A 22,664-nucleotide genomic window follows, 5' to 3' on the forward strand; every position below is an offset into this window, starting at 1 on the left:
ATATAACTGTTTGAGTAGGGACGCTTTGACTCGCCATTGCACCACAGTGCATTCCCAACGCGAAGGCCATGCCGAGGGATCAGGCGAACGACGGCGCGTCGCGCAGGCGTGCAAACCCTGTAATCTATCCAAACTACGATGTGATGGGCTGCGACCGTGCAGCCGTTGTCACCGATACGGAGATGAATGCTTCTATGAGGAACGTCAGAAACGTCGATTACCAAGGCGCTCATCATCATCTCCTCCACCACAAACAAAAAGACATCAAGCGCAGGCGCAAAGAACCAGCAGCCAGATGCCATCACATCCTCCAATCCAAGAGAGTCATTTTCAGAGTCCGATACCATGCCAGCCACCCATCACAGGCAGTAAAGCACCCACACAAGGACCTGTGGAGTACAACGCCATGTCCGAAGACCCCAGTAACTTGCCAGCTCTTGATAGCTACCTCGTGGGCGGACCGGGACAAGTGACTACTCAAGCCACCACACCACTGAACTGCCAGCGGTCTCTTGAGCCCCGAGCTCCGAACTGGGAAAGCTTGCTCTGGTTTGAAGACTTGAATATCGTGCCTGGCTTGGATGCTTCTATATGGCCGGAAATTTTGAATCCTCAGTCATCTATAGATCGCTTTGATAACATCTGGCTAGCTTCATCCGAGATACCTTTCGTGCCAGATGTGGAAGCAGATCCTTCTCAGATGCCTACCCCCCCTTACGCCGGCTGCCTTAGCTGAAATTTACAACCGCGGTTGTTCCCCTGGTCCTAACGACCAAGAGGCCCTCGAGCCTCGTCATTACCACCCCACAGCAATTGACGTCGATGCGCTGTTGAGATTTCCAGATCTACAGCAGACCGACGCGGAACAGATTGATCAGGAGGATCTAGCTCATGTCCAGGAAACTCAACAGGCTGTCGTAGATGAAGTTACCAAGTTGGCCAACAATTTGCAGACGAGTGCACTGTTTCCGCCCTTTCGGTTGATCCGAATTCCATCTGCTCCAATTCTCAACGCGTGGACGCAGCTCTATTTTGAGCATTTTCACCCTGTCTTTCCAATACTTCATAAAGCCTCATTTGGACACCCCAACACCCATTGGCTTCTGGTATTTACCGTCAGCGCTATTGGAGCCCAATTCTCCAATATCCCTCAGGCCGGGGTGTGTTCCAGGGCTATGCATGAGATGATTCGTCGCCAGTCCATGTATTTAGTAAGTTTTCAACGCTTTCTCCGACATCCGGGTCCAGATTCTCAATATGTAATCTCAATACTTATCGTCTCCTCAGTGCGAAAATCAGAACAAGAATGGTCGAGAGTTATGGTTAACGCAGGTGATTTTACTTAATCATATCGGCTTAAGATATTCTGGAGAACGAAGAGCGCTAGAGATTGCAGAGCTCTTGCAAGCACTCCCGGTTACTCTAGCTCGGCGAAAACACCTTTTCACCGATATATTGGCTACAAAGAAGTTGTCGGAGCTAGATCTCTCTCTCCGACAGAGGTGGCAGCTATGGACTCTCGATGAGGAACGAAGACGTACCGGGTTTGCTATTTGGGTTAGTTCACAATTGAAATTCAGTCACTTTCAGCCACCAGGGAATATTGACAACCGGACTAGCTTGTTGACTCCGGGTTTGAAACCCACTTCGATCTGACTACAGTTTTGTCAGTTGGAGAACTTAATAATTCTTTGCCCCGACGTGAGGATCCGTGGTCCGCTTCGAGCGCTGGGGCTTGGGCTAGCCATTCTTTACCTTCTGGTTTGTTGACCGTCCCTCTACCCTCTATATTACTCTGCCTAATGTATCTCCAGACCCAGACAGCCAGACTACCTTGCAACAGGTTCTTATTAATTGTTCTTGGGTAGCTGCGTGGAACAGGACCGGTATACTTGGCAAGCAGGCCCTTCTTCAGCTGCTGACAAATTGTCTATCCAATAACCCTAGACATGCCTTTTTGCATAGTGGGTATAGTATAAGTTCACTTGACGCTGAGGGGCTTCTCAAGGACTTTCTAGCAGCAATAGAGGGCGAAGAGCCAGGAATCTCAGCCTCGGAACGTAAAGCTTGCGGCGTCTACCGGCTCGTGATTCTCTCGGCTTTAATGTCACACAATAGCCCTCAAATCCCCCTTCTTGCCACGGCTATGCGCATCAAATACCAGCGTTGCAGCGAGAAGGAATTTGGGGAGCTAACCAGAGACTGGAATGACGCGCCACAAGCACGTCGAAGAGCTGTTTTATATGCCGCACGAATTATCGAATCTGTCCGTAGCCAATATTGTGCGCATTTCTCAACTCCTGTGCTATTGCTTCATGCAACATTCACACTGTGGCTTTATACTATCCTCGACAGCTCACCCTCAGATAAACATACCACAGTTTCATCACCGTCGGTAGTTCTAGGTGGCCCAGGGATGGCAGATTCAGTTCAAGAACAATGGGTCCAGTCTGGGAACGGTCGAGTGAAGCTACCAGGAATAGGGAGCATCTCCACTCCAGACGGTCGTAAACGACTCCTCGACGAATCAATTTTGGTGATGCATACCATTCGATCGTGGAGAATCAGCAAAATATATGCGCAATTGCTGGGTCAACTAAAAGAAGTCTAGCACTTCTATGCTTCATGTCCCGGGGAATCATCAAATCAATCCTGTCATATCTAAAACAATCACGTCCTATGCGAAGGATCCCAGCTGATGTTCAAGGTAAAAGAAGGAAACATGAATTTCTATAATGATGCCGCTAAATCAGATCAAATTTTGAGCAGAACATGGGACTGAGGACTTTCAATCGTATTTAGCAACAGCAATGATACACAGACAGAAATATTCGTTGAAAAATATAGGCCAACCATGGAGTTACCAAGAGGGTAAAAATTAAATGCGTAGAAGCAACATGAAATAAGGAAGCAAAGGGAGCCTCGAAAGATAGCTCCTAGCGCATTAGGAGAAACTCTCAGCTGAGCCAAGCGGTGAGTGCATCTTGGAAAGACCATTATCTGTATACATACTCAGTTCCTGGCTGTGTCGCTTGCGCATTCCAAATAGAAATGCAACAAATCCAATCAGCCACCAAGCGAAGAGGATAGGTAAAGTTCGATAAAGGGGCGGATTGCAGCCGTCCGTCCAAATATCAAGGAGGAGTTGATATAACTCGTAAGCGGGGAGGGCATATCCAATCCGATAAAACCCGGCCGATAGCTCAAAGGGGGAGAGACTGCTCGAGACGTTGATGATGATCCAGGTCAAGATGGCGAATGGCATGAATTTAGTTGGAAGAACCGCTGTAACCGGGTCAATCAATAGGAAGTTAAGATGCATGACCAGCCAGATTGCCATCCACGTGAGTGCAAATTGACCCCCGTCGATATCCCAATCTTCGCGAAAGCCCCATATGTAGCTGGTCATGCATAGAGAAGCAATGAACGTATAGCAAATTGAAAGGCCAAATCGTAAAAGAATCCCCATTTTCAGCGAAAGCAGGCGAAATATCCTGAATTCCGAAGAAATTCCATTCAGCGCCATGATGAAAAAGAATTGCTGTAGAATTGGCATCACCATTGAGACAGTGTTGTAGTAAAAGCGTACCCCCTGATTCGTGGGCTTGATATTGATTGATGATGCTGAAATCGGATCCAAAACGGTTTGTGCAATCATCGTGTCTGTAATATTCACATTTGACATGACCGCGGTTCCATTAATCTGGTAATACGCTCCTCTTGTCGCCTGTACTAGGATCTCCAGACTAGAGTAGATGGTTTCAGCATATGCAGCATATTTGGCCCCATTCCACACATAAGTCAAGGCCTCAGTGTTGTTATAGAGCTCTGCTGCCTGAGGCGATGCAAACGCAGAGGAGAGTTTAGATGATGCATTGGTATTTGCGTAGATTGCACCCCAGTATTGACCCTTGCACACTGCTTGTCGCACATCGTTTGGGGTGGGATACTCGCTGGTCGGGAGCTGGTGGATTGTGGGGAAGCCTTTGCTTGAGAGTCCTCGGTAGGCAGCATTGACAGAGGTACCAATAACGCCCTGGTCGTAGTCAACGAACAAAACATCCATGCTATTGATCCGGATCGAGTCGTGGTAGGCCGTCCCGTAAAGATAGGACATGTTGGCAAGGAAGAGGAGCTGGAGCAGGCAGAAAGCAGCTGCCACGCCTGCTATGAAAGACCTCGGGAGAAACATTGTACTCAGGTAGGTAATCCCTCTCACCGGGTCACGTCGTTTGCACGAAAGCGTACCAAAAAATCACGAAAAAGTAAATTGAGCGATCGTGGTAAAGGAATGGATCCGGCGAACTCGGCTCTAAAAACGGCCATTATTAAACGGCAAACCGAGAATATATACTCGGGGTTTCACCAATTTTACTAGTAAATATCGCCACACCAGAATTCTCTTATTTCACTTCGTATTTGCCTTTTTGCTCTTTTCTCTTCTTTCAGAATTGAGATTTCCATTCTCATCACAATGGGTGGCTCACAATGACCCACAGCGCCAATCATGAGTGGGGGTGTCCTAGGCTCCACTCGGTCGGCTCCACTCGGTCGGCTCCACGATTTTTTCTATCCCGGGCCCCTTTTCAGACTTTGTGATTATGTTATCCCCGCGGTATAGAGCTTGGGTTTATGCCAAGCTATTTACTTCGGGGCCCCTAGAATTGGTATCGTCAAGTGCTAAGGACACAGGGCAGCCAACGTCACGTAGAGCGCTTTGCTAAACAAAATTAAAACGCATTGCAGTAAACCAACGGTTCATAGATTTAATTTGACTAGTGAGACGTTCCGCGCGAGCGTACCCATGCATATTGGAGGAAGCCTCGAGGTGGCAGTTCGGAAGTGTGAGGTAGTACTATCGCAGCTGTTCGGCCATGGGGTCATTGGTGGGGTTCGCTCTTCGATGCCCGAAGCTCGCGGGACTAGTGGAAATAGGGTCAGAAGTGGACATTGGATTATCGGCAGCGTGCGGCGGGCCGAATCTGGATCTACCGAGTCCGGGAAACATGGCTAGTTCTGTAACCGTTGCAGATCTCTAGTTACCGCTGAGTAAGCGGGATGTCCCTAACCTCGTTTACTAGTTAGTTAGTTATGATTAGGTAGTCGTGAGTCATGACGTGCTCCGTCCATATTCTGGAGATAGCTAAAAACGGTCTAACAGGCCCCTGTACTATTGCCAGGCTCTTTGGATCTTGGAAATTCGGTCCTCAGTCCATGAGCCAGATTTCATATATACTTGGCGAGTTCCGCTGTAGAAATTTGGCCGTTTCTACAAACCCAGTCAAGTCCTTATTTATCGTCTTATTATCACCCTGGCCTGCTTTTCCACTCCGACTCGAGTAGCAGACATTCAGGGGTTTCTACCCATATTTACAGCATGGGGCAACCCTTCGGTCCAAGGGTCTATTACAGGGCCCTTCAAAGAGATACGAACTGCATTTATCGGTGGCGTTTCAGGAAGTTGCATCCTTCTACAGGTGCTATTCTTAGCCAATATATGTTACCTATACAGTGATGATGATGATGATGATGATTTTTCATTTACCCTGACCCCTCACCTTAACGGTGATATGCAGGCTACCTCAACTATATATATACCTGTGCGTACATGTAGATTGTCCCACTTCCTGATAACGAACTTAGAGCCTCGTCACGGCCTGCCGTGGCCTAATTGCCGCTTCCACTGTTAGGCTGCCCTCGTGGCGCGCGACTGCGAAACCCTTGTGATGCCTCGGCGAAATCCAATACGGCCTGGACCGTCTTCGCCCTCGAGACGGTGTCTGGTTTACCTTTCTCACCTTGTTTTGAGCCTCCCAGCAGACTCAACACGCTACTAAACGCGCCCCCCCACTTTCCGTCTTAGTTCCTTTCGTAAATCCTTCAATACTGGGCAGTCTACCAGTACATGGGTCACTGTTTCTTGCGCTCCGCACACACACTGATCATCTTCGCGGAAGCCGAAGAGCTTGGCGTAGGTGGATAGCCAATTGTAGCCCGTGCGTAACTGAGTCAACAAGTATGCCTGGCTCCTGGCCAGGCTTCCGTACAATTAATTTCCTGGTGTATATTGACGGCGGAGAGTTATCGATCTTCTTGAGATGGCCACCTTTACTGGCCAGCCTCCACTCTTGCCTCCACTGGGCGATTATATTGCTACGAATGGATGCCCTCTCTCTTGTGAGCAGCGGTCGAAATGAGTGTGATTTGCCTGGCCTGGCTGCCTCCTTTGCCATTCGATCTGCTGTCATTGCCGGGGTCACCGCAATGCCCTGGCAGCCATTGAAGACGCAGCGCAATTCCTGCACTTTGGACCTCTGTAGCAGCTTGGTAGATTGCGTGAACAATCCGTTGTCCTGACTTCTTTGTTGCATTCTGGACTGCCTGTAATGCTGACCTGCTGTCGCAGATGATTGTTGCGGTTGTCTCTTGATCTCCCGCTCCTGTTCGCTGGTTCGCTATTTTAAAGACTATGTTGATCGCATGAAAGATGCCAATTAGCTCTGCTACGTGGACCGACCAACGTTCCATTGGTCCCACTTGGACCTGTTGAGATTCGACTACGTCCCCGTTGTTGTTTAATGCTATGGCGGCTGCGCCCAAGTGGCCATCGCGACCAGAGGCGTCTGAAAAGACGACTATGTCTGATGTTGAGTGGACAGTCTTGGCCTGTTCTATCGCTGTTTCTTGGTTTAAACCGACCTCAATTTATGTGAAAGGTCCCGGACGCCACGGTGGCAGCGGACGTGGGTCGATCGTCTCCAGCGCCATCAACCTGACCGGGTCCATGGTTTTGAGAGTTTCTGCGAGTGGAAATCGGAAGCGTGAATTCATGTTGTCTCTGCATCGCCAGGCCCGTGGCAGTATGCTCCAGATGGGATGTTCCCGGGGTAAGGTGTGCAGTTGTGCAGTTGTGCTACGGTACGCTGGGCTCGGAGGCGAAGACGAAGGTGGGTGGGGAGAACGTGCGCTTCTACTTCCAACGTTGATGTGGCCACCGTTCGGAACGCCGATAAGATGCGGATCAGCGAGCTTCTCTGTAATGTGTTAAGGTGTCGCAAATGGGTCTTGTCTCTCAGCGGGTCGTGCCATGTGGTTGACGCATAGTCGACGACCGGTGTCACGCATGCCTGGTAAAGCTGCCGCATCTGTTCAGGCCGCAGGTACCGCAATCCGCATAGAGCGATAGTGGTTTTGGTTGCGCGTTTGATGACCTGCTGCACGTGTTCTTTCCACCGGAGCTCCCGGTCAAAGACCACGCCCAGCGGCTTAGCTGTGGGTGATGGTTGAACAACTGTGCCTTTTACGACTATCTGGCCTTGCAGCCCGTTTCCCTCTTTCTGGTGAGATGGATAAGTTCGGTTTTCTGGCGGCAAAGCAGGATCCAGTCCGTCGTGCCCACTTCTCAATGCGGGGAATATCTTCGGATTGTATTTTGGCTATGTTCTCTTCGGTCGAGCTGCCCACTCTCCAGCGGAAGTAGTCATCGATGAATGCCGATGCGCCTCCATGGACGGTGACAGGTTGGTCCACGAGGTCAGCGTTGAAGAATGAGGACAGGATGGGTGATAGTGGTGAGCCCTGCGCGAGTCCCGCGTTGGCTAGCGGCGCGGTTTCGGTGCGAAAGTCATCGAACCCTATGTTGGCATGACGGTCTGTCATAAAGCTCGCAATCCATTTACGTGCCACAGAGGGAATCCGTCTGGTTCGCAAACAGGCGTCGAGACTCGTCTTGTTGACTCTGTTAAATGCTCCCTTTAGATCGAATGAGAAGAGGGTGACTACTCTGTGTTTGTACCATGCTTGGTCGATGGAATTCGAGAGTACCAGCAACGCTTGTTCAGTGGTCCTTCCAGGGCGACCGCCAAACTGGGTGTCTGGTCCAAAAGACATTAAGTAGCTTCGACAGGTCTACTTGCATAGACCACTACCCCAGTTTTTCACCCGATAATGAGGCTTCTGGACTCTTGAGGCTCACCACACCTCTCACCCTGGGTGTCTCTCAGTTTGCTCCTTAAGCATACATCGCGGGCAGGCCAACTAGGACGATACCGCTTTAACTGACCAAGGTCAGTCCCAGGCCCCCAGTGCGAGTGAGGTAGTTGACTCCCGTCTCTTTGGGAAGCTAGGAAAATAGAATCTTGCTCTCTGATACGACAAAAGCTTTGCCAAACATGATTACTCTACCCTAGGCGAGCAGCTTGTTCAAACTAATGACTGATCATACGAGCAGAGGCTCAATCCAAGGATTCGGAAGAATTTTAAGGCGGGGGAGATAATCATTTTTAATGAAACAGCCAATATAACCAAAATCTCTGTGGGAACCCGACATTGTTTGCCAGTGGTCTTCGCTAAGACAAGGATGGACTGCTTCTTATCGCTGTCCTGAAAGCTGGCAGAGAGCGGGCTTTGAAGTTCCCAACAAGAATTCGTTTGATCTCGATATCCAATATCAGACTTTAGCAGTAGTATCTCACATTAATAGCCTTCCAGCCGCTCAAGCCCGATGAAATTTGACGCATATGTAATCAGAAACTCATACAAGAGCCTCATGTAGAAAGGTGCGGGGCCGACAGGAATTGACAAACAATTTTCTACCATACCATTTTCTGCAATGAGAAGTGCTTCCAGTCCATTCAAGAGCTGGATGGTATTCGGGTCTCCGTGGGCGCCCAGCATGGTAACATAGCCAACAGGGCATAGAATCCTAGAGCAAACAGCTGCATGTAGTTTATTATCGGATAATTTCCGTTGAAAGGAACCCGGCCTGCAAGATTGAAACTGAGCGTATGGAAGACAAGATTCAGAGTATATAAGAATTTTCGAGTCCATTCTCGCTTTCCCACATCTTTGATTGAATCAGCAAAGAAAACAGAGCAAATCCATAGACGCCCGTGAAGGCAAGAAAAATTTTGATTGCCCAGCCCCAATCAATTATTGTGCTTATCAAATCGCCACTCATGGAGAAAAGAAAAGAGCTCCATGATTATATTCACCATTGAAGTAATACTATATAGGGTCATAATTCCAAGCGTTTTGGATTGATTGTACCACTTTGAATCTGAATTTTCCAGTTCTGATATTTCCTCCACTTGTGATCTACCGAAGGATTGAATAGACCGACATGGCAGATCAGGCTGTTCAATATCTCCCCTAAGCGTCGAATCTGGTTGATGATTCTGGGTGTCTCTTTCAAATTCCATGAGCTTATTTGGAATAAGATTTTGGTTTCTCCCGGACTGATACATACTTTCGTCTGAATATTCCAACAGATTGATTAGAGGGGCTGCTAGCAAGACCACAGACACGACTTCGCCAAACGTCCAGTCTCCTCTTTTGTGGCTTGTAGGTAGTGTCCAGACTTCTTTCTCTTTCGGCACATCTTCAAGCGGTGGTACATCGTTAAGAGCAGTCATTAGACAAGAGAATACCCCACACAAAAGCGACAAATAACCAAAGAATCTACTCTAGCTAGTTAGCAGAGATTAGGCCAATTACAAGAGAAGACCATACCTCAACAAACATGGAGGACCAAGCATCTAGTGCAAAGCGAATAACGAGAGATAAAGCGGAAGCGGTCGATATATGAGTGTTATTCTGAGCTCTTGCATTGGCCCACTCGAAACACACCAATTATATACAGCATGTAGTGTGTTCCGACTTCGAGCACTCACGCAAACTCTTAGGTTCCCCCAAAGAGTGAGAGACAAAGTTTTGTGTAACTTGACAACTCAAGAAAGAAAGCCAAGCACTATAATCAAAACTGAAAGGATCATGGACCAGAGAGCCAGAGCTGACGCGGGGTGAGACAGCCATCGGATAAAATGCCTTTCTTTGACAATGGAAGAAAATATGAGCACGTGGTAATACTCCAACCTTGGAGGGGGGGGGGTAAAGTTAGAGGACTCCTTTTGGTATCAACAAATTTGTCCCCGTCCCCAAGGCCTCATCCCGAGTGTTGGCGGGCCGGAACTCAACACGGGTGTGAGGCTGAACCGCGGATCGTGGCGAGGTTTAACGGCGTTGGGATCGACTGAGAGGTGTCTGTACAGTATAATCGAACTATGGCTTTTAATGAGACACTACGTCTGGTTCTCATACGAATAGTCACTAAGAGAAATTGGGTGAACGATGAATAAACACCCCAAATAAGTGCTTATATGTGGAGAACCTCTCAACAGCGGTCTCAGGGAGATTCTCTAATCAATAGATCAGTCGTCTAAGCTTGGTTCCCTCAATATACTAGCATGTACGGACATCCTGCTATCCGACATTCACTGCTGCATCTACGATGGTTTCGACATGCCAATGAGATCACTTTAAAACCTTGGAATTATATCCGCGGCGTGCCACATACTATAAAACATGCGGACTACCTTGACAAACAAGATCTCAAACAACGCATCTCAGTGCAGGTGCAGGGACGAAGATGTACATATATAGTCTGTCCTCGTCTCCTTTCCGTACCCTTTGCTACTCCTAGCCGGTCTGTATTTCCTCTGTTATTGCCTTCGCCATCATTTGTCTAATGGGAAACCTAAAGAGACTCCGCAATGAACACAGCTTTTGGTAAGTAAGGCTCCTCGAGGTATTTATCTTCCTCATCACTCAACCGCTTTCCCTTTGCTGCGATTGCTTGTTCCAGTCTTCCCACGCTGCTGCAACCAATGATTGGGCTCGTGACACGCTTATTGATCCATGCAAGGGCGACGTGCGCCATGGGCCAGTCGCGCTTTCCTCCAATCTCAATAACCCGCTGGATGACAGTCAAATCTGGTTCTCCTAGCTCAGATCCCGGATCTTTTTTCTCCTGTTCACTTCTAGTGGTCAAGCCAAATTGAGAAGGTGGCCGAGCCAAGTGGCCGCGGCAGAGAGGAGCCCAAGGGATCAAACCAACACCGGTATCGTTACAAAATCGGTTCATCTCGCGCTCGTCTTCTCGATACAACAAGTTGTATTGACTTTGCATGCTGATAAACTTTGTCCAGCCGTTGCTTTCAGCACAGAACTGCATCTTCTCAGACTGGATACTGCGGGTTTTCGACCAATGGGGGCATGTATTGATAGATTAGTGATAGTTGTCCTTCCGGCTTAGCCACCGGGCGTTGTTGAATTCTTTGTTTGTTTGTTGTACTACATCTTCTACCTTAGCGTATCACACAAGTGTATTATCAACACATGTGAAATTGTCACAGATGTGGAATAATCGGAAAAATAACTAGGAGACTGGCTGCATCCCGCCAGACTTTTCCAGCGATAAGAACCTACCTGAATCTCAATTTCATCTTGTACTATCTTCAACATCAGATCAATACAATACATGCGATGGGTTTTCGTTGCTGTTACAGTGACACTACTCTGCTCATTCACTAACATTATTGCTCGAGAAAGGGTATTTCTATCTCAGTGTACTCTAAGCATTCGCGGATAGAATTTTGTAGTACTAGAATATAGAGTGCTGTTGTTCGTCGACTCGGTGAATGTACTACGAATGTAATTTGGCCGGTCCCGTCGCTGTATCCTTCCGGGTGTCTGGCGACCGTGCTGTTCGGGCTATACGACAGTATCCGATGGAAGACAGCGACCAAGTTCTGCAGGTCCTACGCTCCCTGCGCCATAGAAACATTGCCTCCATTATGGAGATTTATCGCTCTTCGAACAGCATAATCTCCAGAACATCATCCCAAGACAGGAGTAAAGGCGATACTAAAAGTGAGGACCTCATCTAACGCTTAGAAATATGCTTCTGCGGATGGTGATAGTTTCTCGTTCAAAACCGAACGAGAAAGTGGCCAATCCGACTTTTTTATTGCAAGTTATCTCGGTCCCTGAAAGTAAAAAGGTCTGATATTTACGTCCTGTGCGTTCAGATACTCTTCCTTTTCCAGTAAATCTCATAATAGCCGAGAATCTTCCAATAAAATTTCCTGCTATGGCTCACTAATCCCAAAGCGGTTCTCAATCTAAAGTGGGCTTTCTTGCCGGGTCAGAAAGAGCTGCAGCCATTTTCTATTAAACGAATGACCATCTCATCACTGTCCGCCGTTTTATAGATTATACTTCGTTCGAGCGAGGTTTTAGACGCACAGTCATGCGAGATCCAGATTATTGCCAGGAGTGAGATGCGGGACAATATCTACGCCTATCTGACAGCGATACGGCCATGTTCTAATCTCATCCATGTTAGACCAGACATGAATGGCTTCGGCAATCTTGAACATGTTCTGTTTAGTCTTATGCAGCTACGCAACGGCCTGCCACGCGTAAAAGCTAGATATTAGCTGTGGGCAATTAAAAGTGCGAGATCGGCCTGCATGCTTTGGCAATGGTGTGGTTCTTTTTGTTTGATTTTCAGCGAAATTATCTTCGAGTGACCGCGCTGTTTTAGCAATGCACCTCCTTCCCGCGACGCTTAGAAGAGATCAAGGACCTTTTGCTTTTGTTCCAAGGGAGGATATAGACGTAAAAACCGAGCTTTTATTGCTATTCACGATATGATTTCGAAACGCCCCTGCCCCCACCCCCAACACCCCAAATAACCAGATATTCTCACTTAAATTCTTGTTCCTCAGTTTCCATGTACTGATCAAAATGAACATCTTCGCCAACGCGCGTCTCCCGACCACGTAATTCTCAGCTGATAAATTACACCTATCTCTTATTCGTACAGTAATGCAAGTCAGGTGCTGCAGAATACAACCAGCTAAGATTCTGGCTGCTTGGAGATATATTCCACATGTACACCGTCTTGGATCTGGTATAAGCGACTGGTGTCTGTAGTGCCTTCGGATTCTTGAAAACGCAGTGAAAGATTTTACACGCCTCTACTAACAGACGATTCACTTATTCAGGGCTGCGTTTTTGACAAATCAGATTGCTTCTGAGTAGAAGGTCCATCAATTGTCCTGTCACTCCTTCCAAATAAATAAGATCACAATATAAAGCCATTGTCACAAGACGTTTTTCATCACGAATGAGTATACCTAATTACCAAATAGGCCTGACGATGCTCCCGTTGACATGGATTTTGGTCATCGCGTTCGCCCCTGCTCAACTTGAAATTTGGGCATTTTCTCTCCAGAAAGGATATCATAAGTTCCTTGAAGGAAAATTGATTCTACAATATTTCCGAAAAGCGGTGTCACCACCTACACTCTTTCATTGTTTCTCGAACCCTCTTGCCAAGAAATACTAAATGCTGGGGAAAGGGACAGGGTCCTGCCTAGGCTTTGCCTTCAGGGATTTAACAAAGTCAAAAGTACATGGATGGCCGAGCCGTCGGCAATTGGTACACGTCTCTCCCTTCCCGGGAGGGGGAAAAGAGCAGCGTCGCTTGGACCAACAGCAAGGGTCGCAACTGGCGAATTGACGACGCTGTGACATAATTTCATATAGTTCGGAGTACTGGGTGTGGGAAGAGGCGATTCCAGAAACGATGTTGAGGATTGCGGAATGGTCCGTCTTAGATCATAGCAGTAGCCGTCGATGGGTTGCATAATATCCACTTGGCCCACATCCCTTATTACGTAAATCCTGTCAGTATTCTAAACACTGCATATGAGGCATGGGATGCACTAGATCAGGCGGTCATTGATAGCCTCCTTCTCTAAATGCCGTGCACTATGGCAGCGGTGCGCCGGGAATGTGGCTATTATACGCGCTGTTAAAAATTGTTCAAGTAGTACGAGCTCTATTTTCCCAATAAATGGCGTTTTAATTAACATTATCGTTATTTGACTGCGATTACATATTTTTGAAATGGATGGCCATGGGTGGAAAAGTTATATAATTGCTAAGTGTGTACAGATATGAATTGACACATTGTATGTAAAACGTGCGATGCATTTCGCCAGAAAGGCCACCGTCACTATTGCCACAATAGTGCCCTTGCGATTGGTGAACCGCCAAACTCGTGGTGTACATAATCTCTGCTATATGCACTGATCCCATACAAGTGCCGTCCCAGCCACTATTCCCATTGAGATTTCGAAAAGCGAAATTTTGATCCAATTCCCACCAGCCCGGTACATCACAAATGCAGCCAGAAGTCGCGAAGGCACCGAAACAGCCATTATGGCACTATTCCGTTGATAGGCCGAAATCAGATAGTATGTCCCCAAAGCAAAGGAAGTTAGACTGTGAAGTTGGTACTATTAGGAATAGAACACTAATAGAACATCAATTTTAGAGACCTACCCAATGCATTGAACCACGCCATTAGGAGCTCCTCTGAGCGAAGAGCCTGGAATATTTGCTGCGGAGGAGGGAAAGAGGATGGTGTAGACGGCATTCCCTAATAGGAAAACACCTTGGCCGGCGAACACCGCTTTTGAAGCACCACCCATACGCAGACCGATGTTGCTTAGTGTCATCGTTCTAAGTTTTATTATCCGGAACAATGAAGTGGACCTGTGGACCTCTTTATGCGTGATTCATGACGCTGATGCCCGTCGGTTCCGATGCACAGCGGCTCCGGTGCTCGGGCAAGATCCGACGCCCCTGGATTTTTTTTGGATTGTTTGTATGCGGATTGTTCGAGCATTTGAATACGTATTTACTATACATAAATGAATCATGTGGTATGTAATTTGGGATTGTAAGGAAATGTACCCATACTTGCAAAAAATCGGAAAATTAATATTCCTACTGGGTCCTAATGAAGGTTAGCAGGGCTTGAAATTAAGGTTCGAGAAACAATGAAAGAGTGTTTTTAGTGACACCGTTTTTTCGGAAATACTGTAATAGAACTCGTCTCTAATGACAACATTGTGGCAAAGCCACGTCGGGTTTATTCAAGCCTCGGTTTTGGTGGACGCACTGAGCCGACAGGTTATGGAATATCTTATAAAGGTAATGTCGGTTATCCTTATGGAAGCAATATTATCGAAGTTTCGAGGAGCGATTCTAGCAACTACAAATACCTTGCTGAGTTTAAAGCGACAACTTCTGAAGTATGGACCGTCATTATCTGGAACAAATTTAGCCCGGATGGATATTTAGGCGGGTGGTTTGCTTATGGCTGTGTGAACTTTACTCTGGATAGTGGACAGACACAGCATGTTGCTTTTGATGAGAACTCCCAGGGAGGCTGGGCAGCTGCCCCAGGATACACAATACCGACTAATGATGCCGGGGGATACGCTTCAACCTGGGGTGAATTTGACTTTGGATCTAAGATCAATTCGGGATGGTCCGGTTTCGACGTTTCCGCAATCGCTGCGCAGGCAGGCAAAATTGGCATGCAGATCTGTGATGCTATCACGGGGGCCTGTTCATCAATTACCCCAATGCCACCAAAGTGAATGACGCTTACACGCTTGAATATAAGAAGGTTGATGGGATAGGTGGTAACTTACCGCTGGGCCTGTCAGCCTCAAATGGTGTTGGGTTATCAAGAAGAGGCGGCTAGGGCATAAGCCGCATTATTTGAATGCACAAACCTCCTTGGTCAAAGTATTCTGATCCTCAAAATTTCAATAAGCCGTGAAAGCTACTCAATCAAACTTTCCCTTGATTCACAACTAAAAGCGATCCGGGGGTTGCCCGTAAGCGGGCCGAGTGGACGAGGGTATGACTGTGTCAAGCGATCTAGGTCCCAATGTAGCAAATTCGGTCTTTGTGACTTAAATATGCTTGTATGTTTGAAATTAGAGAAAGTGAGGCATTGACACCGATGAAAGTGGGCATACAAGACGAAATATGCAATAAATATGAAAGCAATATTTGTAAGCGCATTTTCAGACCGACGTTTTTTAACCTACTTCAAGATCACTGTCGGTCGTTGTCGCTAGGTAAATAAGTAAGTCACTTCTCATACATGGAGTAACTCGAGCCCGAGCCACATGTTAAGAAATTACTCAGATGATGTTGGTGTACTTTTGCACGAAATTGCATGGTTATTTTAAGTGGGGGCGTATTTGCTACTCGCCCTCAATCCAGAGAATATACAAAGCTCACCCACTACCGAATTCAATCATTATTGAAGGTTCCATCAGATAATCAAATAAAGCCCCTGGTGTGACTGGAGTGATACTATGGGGTCGTCAGCCTTTGATGAGCGGTGATCTGACGCTGCCAAACACTCTTATGTTGGAAGAGATTCTTGAAATGGTGCTGTTGGTGCAGCCAGCAGCCCGTGCCCCACTGAGAAGTGTGTCGATACCTCAACGACTCCGTCGGGAGAGGGAACGGTAAATATCTTGTGCGATGCACAAGGCAGAAGAAAGTGACTTGTACTTGATAATGTCCTCTACGTCCCATCCGCCCATGCAAATCTCATCTCGGTTCTTCAGCTTCTCAAACGAGGAGCGAAAGTCGAATTTTCAAGCCAGGGTGCCAATATTTACAACAAGTCAAACGGAAAGAATCTATACACTGCCAGCCAATATCACGGGGTCTACGCACTCAGTATATGGACGAATCTCACTTTTCCATCTTACCATGCCAGTCCGCAAATGACTTTATGGCATAACCGGTTAGCTCACCTAAGCGATGTGAACCTAAAACGGCTTAAGAGGCAAGCTCACGGCATCCGGGACATGGAACCACGCCAACCATGCAAGCCATTTCTCCGGGGACGAATGACTGAAAAGCCCCACAACCGGTTAAGGCGCCAAAAGGGGGAATATGCACTGGAACTCCTCCATATCGACGTTGCAGGGCCATTCGACGAGGACCTTGATGGCAGCCACTACTGGCTCACTATCGTCGACGACTTTACGGGGTGGATGGAGATTATTCCCATACCACGACGACAAGAATTTGCCATAGAGTCACTACGTTTCTTTCTTGATCATAACGAGCACCCCGAAAGAAAATGTAGACGAATACGCCTCGATCGGATCCCCGAACAAGTGGGAGAAGAGACGAAATTCTTAATGTTCTCACGGGTAATCCAAGCCGAGGTCACAAGGGTTGATCAGCACCAGCAAAATGGGGTTGCTGAAAGAGCCCATAAGACAATATACGATCGGAAATTGCCCGGATTGCGGCTTTTCTCTCCAACCGATCGCCGTCATCAAAGCTCAACATGACTCCTTACGAAGCCTGGTACGGCGACAAGCCTGATCTATCCAGACTAAGAGTGGTCGGGTCCAGAGTGGAATGCTTGATCCCACCCAAACAGAGAAAGAAACTCACAGAGCCAAAAAACAAAGCCATGCATTCTGCTAGGCTATGAAGGAATTACTAACTATCGTATCCTGCCGGAAGACGGAAGAATCGTTGGAACACCAAACGCTGAATTTCACGAAGTCCTTACCACTCCTTCCACACAGACTATAGACGATGTGGGAGCCAGACAAGACGGCTTACCTGAGGCAACGGCTGCTGCCGCAGGGGGGAGTAAAACGGCGGGACTAATAAATAAACCGTTGGTAGGCATACGGCAAGCATCCGTGCCCGCCTCTGGGCGCCAATTGTCAACGGCACTACCAGAGCGAGCCCTACCCAAGCCGAGGAAAGATATCTCGCACACACTGCCTCGGAGTAACGATAACTCGCGAGTGCTTACCCAGCCGAGCGACGAGAACTCGCAAACACAAGCGTCGTCTCAATTGAGTGACGATGACTCGCAGCCACCTGTTGCTGTACAGGGAGACAGGACCTTGTCGTCTACACGGAAGGGTGATACCCCCGATAATGTACTGAGTTCCTTGTGTATCATTGTGGGAGAGGAACCGAAAGAATGAACGTGAAATATCTTACTCCTTCATCCTTTGGCACTTTTTGGGCGATAAGAACATTGCGCTCCGAACGTCATACAGCAACTACAGTAGGGCCGAGCACCATCACGCTTCGTTTTATATTCTTGACATGATTTACAGGCGTGAGAAACTCTGTGTTTCTTTTCAGCGGAAGAACTTCTCAGTCGTGAAATTGCTATCTTGTCAGATCTCCCTTCTGTCGGTTGAGCACAGGACAAAGTTGAGCTAGATGTCTTGTCCTGGGCTAGTTGGCAAGTTAGCTCTCTCATTTACCTATTCCGTTGTCTTCGTGACTGACCCGTGTCTGCTACATCTTCTTGCGATTCACTTTCGAACGATCCGACAGAGCTCCATATTTGCAATGGAGGTAGCTTGATACTTTGGAAGGTTGTTCCTGCTACACACTCTTTCTCAGTTAGTATGCAGGGCCCTTTGGTTGCCAAATGGTTTATTGATTTTGATTATGTCACAAATCAAGTTTGTTGCGCCTGCATATTTCGTACTTGATATATTATATTTGATGAGGTTGCCCGCGTAAATCCCACTCTTCATTGGGTGTATCTGTCACCCGAAACCCGTTGATCATTCTCCGTTCAGCTCCTCCGCACTTCAGTGGGGCAATCATAGTAATGGGCCGTTTTTGACTGGCAGCCGCCGCCATTCCCCGTTGTTTAGGTCAACTTATTCCCCTAATTCAAACCTCACTTATTGATTTGTACGGTACTTTAAACGCATTTTCGGCTACCGTAATTGATGATAGATCTGTTCGAAAAGACTAATGTCCATTATTTTTGTGCGAATATCTAATTGCGAAGAGGCACGAAATCTTATTTAGAGGCTTGTCCCGTATTAGAAATGTTAGGACCGTATGATCAATGAAATATACAGGTGAGGAGCAATATGTATATTGCAAGAGGTCTTGAGACCGCAGAGACCTGCGGTCGGCGACGGCGCGTACAGGCACTCCAAAATTGGCTGGAGTCCTTCGCCTGTGGCCAGGTGGAGCCAATGTACACTCCGATAAAAGGCCGCCGCCAGGTTCCACAGCTGTCAACCATTAATTACGTTCGATGGGAGTATCGGGCGTAAGGATTTAATCAAAGTTAGTTGACCCGCCCTTCGCACCATCCCTCAAAAATGACACTGGAGTGCGTTACTTTCTGCCTTAGTAGAGGTTATGGAGGAAAGAGACCCTTCCAGCACGAATAGATGTCAGAAGTTCGTGATATCTATATGCAGCTCTAGTCACTTTCACTTATCACTCACTGCCAATGAGAAAGACAAGAAATATTTACGTTCGTCTTCAATTGGTCCTTCCCATTATTATCCCTCTTGCATAAAGGTGGGCTCTCATCCTGTTCCCATACGTAGATCGACAAGTTGAGTTTAATGTTTCGGACGATCTTCTCCACAAGTCTACAGTTAGTGGGCACGGATAAAATACGAGGCTTGAAAGTCCTCCAAGATAACCCTGCCATATTTTTGAATCATCTCAGCACATCTAGGTGAAACATAATTTCCCTCAGTGGAAAACGAGGCACATCGAATCGATTCCTTCGAACAGGTTGACGACGATGTGAATCGTAACTGGTGATATGGTTCGGCCGGATTAGCATCCGACGGACAGAAGTCGGACGGAAGTCGGATAGATCGACCCGATAACGTTTTGGTCAACGGCAAGTTGCTAAATTAAACATCGTATTGATAGGATTGCTGGCTATAATACCAGTGAGATAGGAGATGGAGGAGATCTTATAAGAATGGCGTCCATTGTCGTTGATGAGCTATTTACTTACGGCTACCATCTCTACGTTCGTTCGCATGAAATTAAGAGTAAATGCAAAGATGAAACCTTCCCACCTTTCGCTCTTTACTACCATCCTGCCTGCATATGCTCAGTTCATTGGCTTAACCCAACGGTCCAACATTACGGCTGGTGTCAGCAACCATACTGCCAACACGAACAATCTGAAAACATGGTGGCACACAACGGCTGAGATAAACCCGCAAGGAGCAGTGGCCGACACCAACGTTCGTCAATCCCACCTCTATTCGGTCCAAGTGAGCAAAGTGGGTCACAGCGAATACTATGACTCCTTTGTTTACGAATCGATTCCACGCAGTGGAAAAGGCCAGCTTTGTCGTCCTGATGATAGTGCGATCTGTCCCGAAGGCGATGGAATCACGATCGAGGAAACTATCAACACCACAATGGCTTGGTCTCAGTTCCTGTATGGAGCGGATGTTGTGGTGAAGATCTCTCGCCGTGATGCCAAACCGATATCCGCCGAAAAAATCGTTATACGACCGACCAACCTGTCGCTGAAGGCAAACGTTACAGGGAATTCCGCATTGATATACGTCCCCTATTCCCCAGACACCCACGGGCTACGATTCTCCGTGGAATTTGCAGATAATATCTGGGAATACCGCGCTTTTGGCGAAGGGGACAATGCTCACCACGTGCAGAACGTGGATCCATCGGGGGATTATTATGTGCCAAGCTACAACGAATCAATGCCGGTCGTTGGTAGAGAGCCATTGGATTCTCTCTTGATATTTGCCAGCCCATATCCATCCTCAGATCTGGTCCCCACGAAGGATGACGACATATACCAGGTTCAAGAAGGCCTTGTTACTGGGCTTGATCAAATCAGTCAGCCGGTGGTTGTTTTCAATCCTGGTGTGTACTATTTCACGGGCAAGGCACATGCAATCTTGAGCCCCTCCGTCACATGGGTGTATATTGCTCCAGGGGCTTACGTCAAGGGAGCTGTGCAGTACATGAACAACAACATTGCACTGAAAGCCACTGGCTTTGGAGTCCTTTCGGGCGAGCAATATGTCTACCAAGCCAACCCTGCAGCGGGTTATAACAATTCGAAATCAGATGCAACCTCGCTTAAGATGTGGCGTGGGGAAGGGGTTACAGCCGGGCAGTCATGGACGATAAATGGAATCACTACCAATGCACAACCATTCAATGTCATGGACTTCTATGGAGACCTTGAAAATTTCAGTGTGGATATTTCAGACTACAAGCAGGTTGGGGCTTTTTTCACCCAAAGCGATGGTCTGCAAATGTATCCTCACAGCCACGTCCGGGACGTGTTTTACCACTCTGGAGACGACACCATCAAGACCTATTATTCTGATATCCATGCCGAGCGAATTGTGGTATGGAAGACAAACAATGCGCCAATTATTCAAATGGGTTGGTATCCACGGAATATCTCAAACGTCACCGTTGATCACACGGATGTGATCCACACCAGATACACGGGACGATCGGCATATGCGCCTCGTGCTTTGCTCGGATACTCGGCCAGCTATGAAAATCCATTGGCGAACAATACCGCTGATACCACCCACACGATTAGCGATTACACGGTGTCGAACATTCGGGCGGAAGGAATTTCTCCGGCTTTGATTGGCCTCAACTTGATTTCAAATATCGACAGACTGCAGATCTCGAATGCCTGGATTGAGCAATTCCCAAATATCACCGACGTGGGCCATAGTGTGGTTCGAGGATATACGGATAGAAAGAAACATAACAAAAAGATCACTGTGGGCCAAAGTTCACCAGATGGAATCGGATTGGCTATCAAAAGTTTCACTGTTGGTGATGAATCGATTAGCTTTGATGCTGGCAACTGGAACCTCACATCGGCCGGTGCTCTTGATGTGGACCCTGATTTCTCTAAACACTGGACTGTTGTTTAGTTGACTTCTATAATTTCTAATGTCTTTGTTTGAGGTGTGAGAGATGGTCAGATACACCCGTTTACTCTATCCCATGAGGGTGATTGGGATAGGCTAAGAGAGAATGAACTATGTCGATCAAACAAAAATGGCAGTCAGGTTTGAAACATTCTACAATATTTATTCAGAGGAAGTACGAATATCTGAAAAAGCTTCTGGTAAGATGGCAGAGGAATTTCGATTACCGTAAGCTTATCATCGGAGCTATTAAACTCGTTCTTGATAGTCAGCAATATGTCGTTAACGCATGTTTCGTATCGTTATAGTATCGCAAAGACAAGTTATTCACTATTTTTTGGCGATAAGTATCGTAACTTTGGAGTAAAAACGATACGATACACAGTATTGTATTGCAAATGTTTCCACTGCGATGCGATTGCGTTAACGATAAAACGATACGATATCACAATCTCACGATATCGTGTGCACCCCAACCCTCGGGAATGGTCCACGATCCCACGGTTTACGTCCGTGCACCCCATAGAAAAGCGTCCGGTAGACTGTAAAGACACTGGTCCGCCATTACAGAGTATTTCCCGCGCAGTTGTGCCAATCATAACGCAAGATTCCCTGCCCCCACTTGGAGGTAGCCGGCTTCAATTAGCTGTCGGAATATATGTGTCGTGGAAATGTGTATACTTACATTTCAGTGACTTCGGATTTGTCACGTGGAATACCAAATTGCCTGCGCATTTGTATGTAAAAGTGGGTAACACCTCGACTTCGGTATGGTACTCCGAATACTCGGTTACACCACACAAGGACGGCTCAACCCGGACCTTTTCCAAATTTGTACACCTAGCTATCTCTTCAATCAATCAATCACTCTTTTCTGATGGTTTCGGTAGAATATCTTCTTCCTATTTCAGCCTAGTCTATCATACAATTGGCCTTGCTTTGACAGTATGACTAAGAATGTAGGCTTAAAACTGCTGATAGTGCCCCAGCTTTTTTTAATAAAATGTGTTCTTACTTTCAAAAGAAAGATACGAGTATCCCACTCACCTTTAACCTGCTTGGCAAGGGTCCGAGACGATGTGATGGTCACCCCGCGCTAGGCAGTCAGCTTGGCGGCGTGCTATTGCGGCAAGTGGCGCTCGTGTTGTTCAGGCGTCACAATCAGCACAGTTGTACGCAATTGGCCGGGGCATAAAGTCATGACGCACCCAGTAGGGGAAAATCCCATTTCTATCAATC

The 22,664-nt window shown here is 47.2% G+C and overlaps 9 protein-coding genes across 9 annotated transcripts; 4 read left to right on the top strand and 5 right to left on the bottom strand.

The window, feature by feature from the left end:
- Positions 1 to 677: 677 nt before the first annotated feature.
- N7469_002110 (fungal specific transcription factor domain-containing protein) lies at positions 678 to 1,656 on the top strand (the record flags this gene model as incomplete). Its single annotated transcript, XM_056641030.1, has 2 exons — positions 678 to 1,211; positions 1,288 to 1,656. 2 exons carry the CDS (start codon positions 678 to 680, stop codon positions 1,654 to 1,656), a joined length of 903 nt encoding a protein of 300 aa, XP_056503524.1.
- A 1,288-nt stretch (positions 1,657 to 2,944) lies between these two features.
- N7469_002111 (SNG1 family protein) lies at positions 2,945 to 4,117 on the bottom strand (the record flags this gene model as incomplete). Its single annotated transcript, XM_056641031.1, has 1 exon — positions 2,945 to 4,117. One exon carries the CDS (start codon positions 4,115 to 4,117, stop codon positions 2,945 to 2,947), a length of 1,173 nt encoding a protein of 390 aa, XP_056503525.1.
- Positions 4,118 to 5,667: 1,550 nt separating this feature from the next.
- N7469_002112 (uncharacterized protein) lies at positions 5,668 to 6,786 on the bottom strand (the record flags this gene model as incomplete). Its single annotated transcript, XM_056641032.1, is given in 5 exon segments — positions 5,668 to 5,850; positions 5,888 to 6,004; positions 6,015 to 6,455; positions 6,469 to 6,677; positions 6,726 to 6,786. The coding sequence occupies 5 exon segments, from the start codon at positions 6,784 to 6,786 to the stop codon at positions 5,668 to 5,670; spliced, it is 1,011 nt and encodes a 336-aa protein (XP_056503526.1).
- Positions 6,787 to 6,827: 41 nt separating this feature from the next.
- On the bottom strand, positions 6,828 to 7,890 carry N7469_002113 (uncharacterized protein; the record flags this gene model as incomplete). The annotated part of the gene is made up of 2 exons (XM_056641033.1): positions 6,828 to 7,337; positions 7,396 to 7,890. 2 exons carry the CDS (start codon positions 7,888 to 7,890, stop codon positions 6,828 to 6,830), a joined length of 1,005 nt encoding a protein of 334 aa, XP_056503527.1.
- Positions 7,891 to 10,534: 2,644 nt separating this feature from the next.
- Positions 10,535 to 10,966, bottom strand: N7469_002114 (uncharacterized protein; the record flags this gene model as incomplete). The annotated part of the gene is made up of 1 exon (XM_056641034.1): positions 10,535 to 10,966. The coding sequence occupies one exon, from the start codon at positions 10,964 to 10,966 to the stop codon at positions 10,535 to 10,537; it is 432 nt and encodes a 143-aa protein (XP_056503528.1).
- Positions 10,967 to 14,128: 3,162 nt separating this feature from the next.
- Positions 14,129 to 14,369, bottom strand: N7469_002115 (uncharacterized protein; the record flags this gene model as incomplete). The annotated part of the gene is made up of 2 exons (XM_056641035.1): positions 14,129 to 14,147; positions 14,194 to 14,369. The coding sequence occupies 2 exons, from the start codon at positions 14,367 to 14,369 to the stop codon at positions 14,129 to 14,131; spliced, it is 195 nt and encodes a 64-aa protein (XP_056503529.1).
- A 195-nt stretch (positions 14,370 to 14,564) lies between these two features.
- On the top strand, positions 14,565 to 15,299 carry N7469_002116 (uncharacterized protein; the record flags this gene model as incomplete). The annotated part of the gene is made up of 2 exons (XM_056641036.1): positions 14,565 to 14,576; positions 14,775 to 15,299. 2 exons carry the CDS (start codon positions 14,565 to 14,567, stop codon positions 15,297 to 15,299), a joined length of 537 nt encoding a protein of 178 aa, XP_056503530.1.
- A 1,727-nt stretch (positions 15,300 to 17,026) lies between these two features.
- Positions 17,027 to 17,687, top strand: N7469_002117 (uncharacterized protein; the record flags this gene model as incomplete). Its single annotated transcript, XM_056641037.1, has 2 exons — positions 17,027 to 17,083; positions 17,139 to 17,687. 2 exons carry the CDS (start codon positions 17,027 to 17,029, stop codon positions 17,685 to 17,687), a joined length of 606 nt encoding a protein of 201 aa, XP_056503531.1.
- A 1,860-nt stretch (positions 17,688 to 19,547) lies between these two features.
- Positions 19,548 to 21,428, top strand: N7469_002118 (uncharacterized protein; the record flags this gene model as incomplete). The annotated part of the gene is made up of 1 exon (XM_056641038.1): positions 19,548 to 21,428. The coding sequence occupies one exon, from the start codon at positions 19,548 to 19,550 to the stop codon at positions 21,426 to 21,428; it is 1,881 nt and encodes a 626-aa protein (XP_056503532.1).
- Between the last annotated feature and the right edge of the window lie 1,236 nt (positions 21,429 to 22,664).

This window comes from Penicillium citrinum (assembly GCF_028827155.1).
Source record: "Penicillium citrinum strain IBT 23319 chromosome Unknown utg000002l:1.0-3833315.0:1.0-3834789.0, whole genome shotgun sequence".
Classification (NCBI taxonomy): Eukaryota; Fungi; Ascomycota; class Eurotiomycetes; order Eurotiales; family Aspergillaceae; genus Penicillium; species Penicillium citrinum.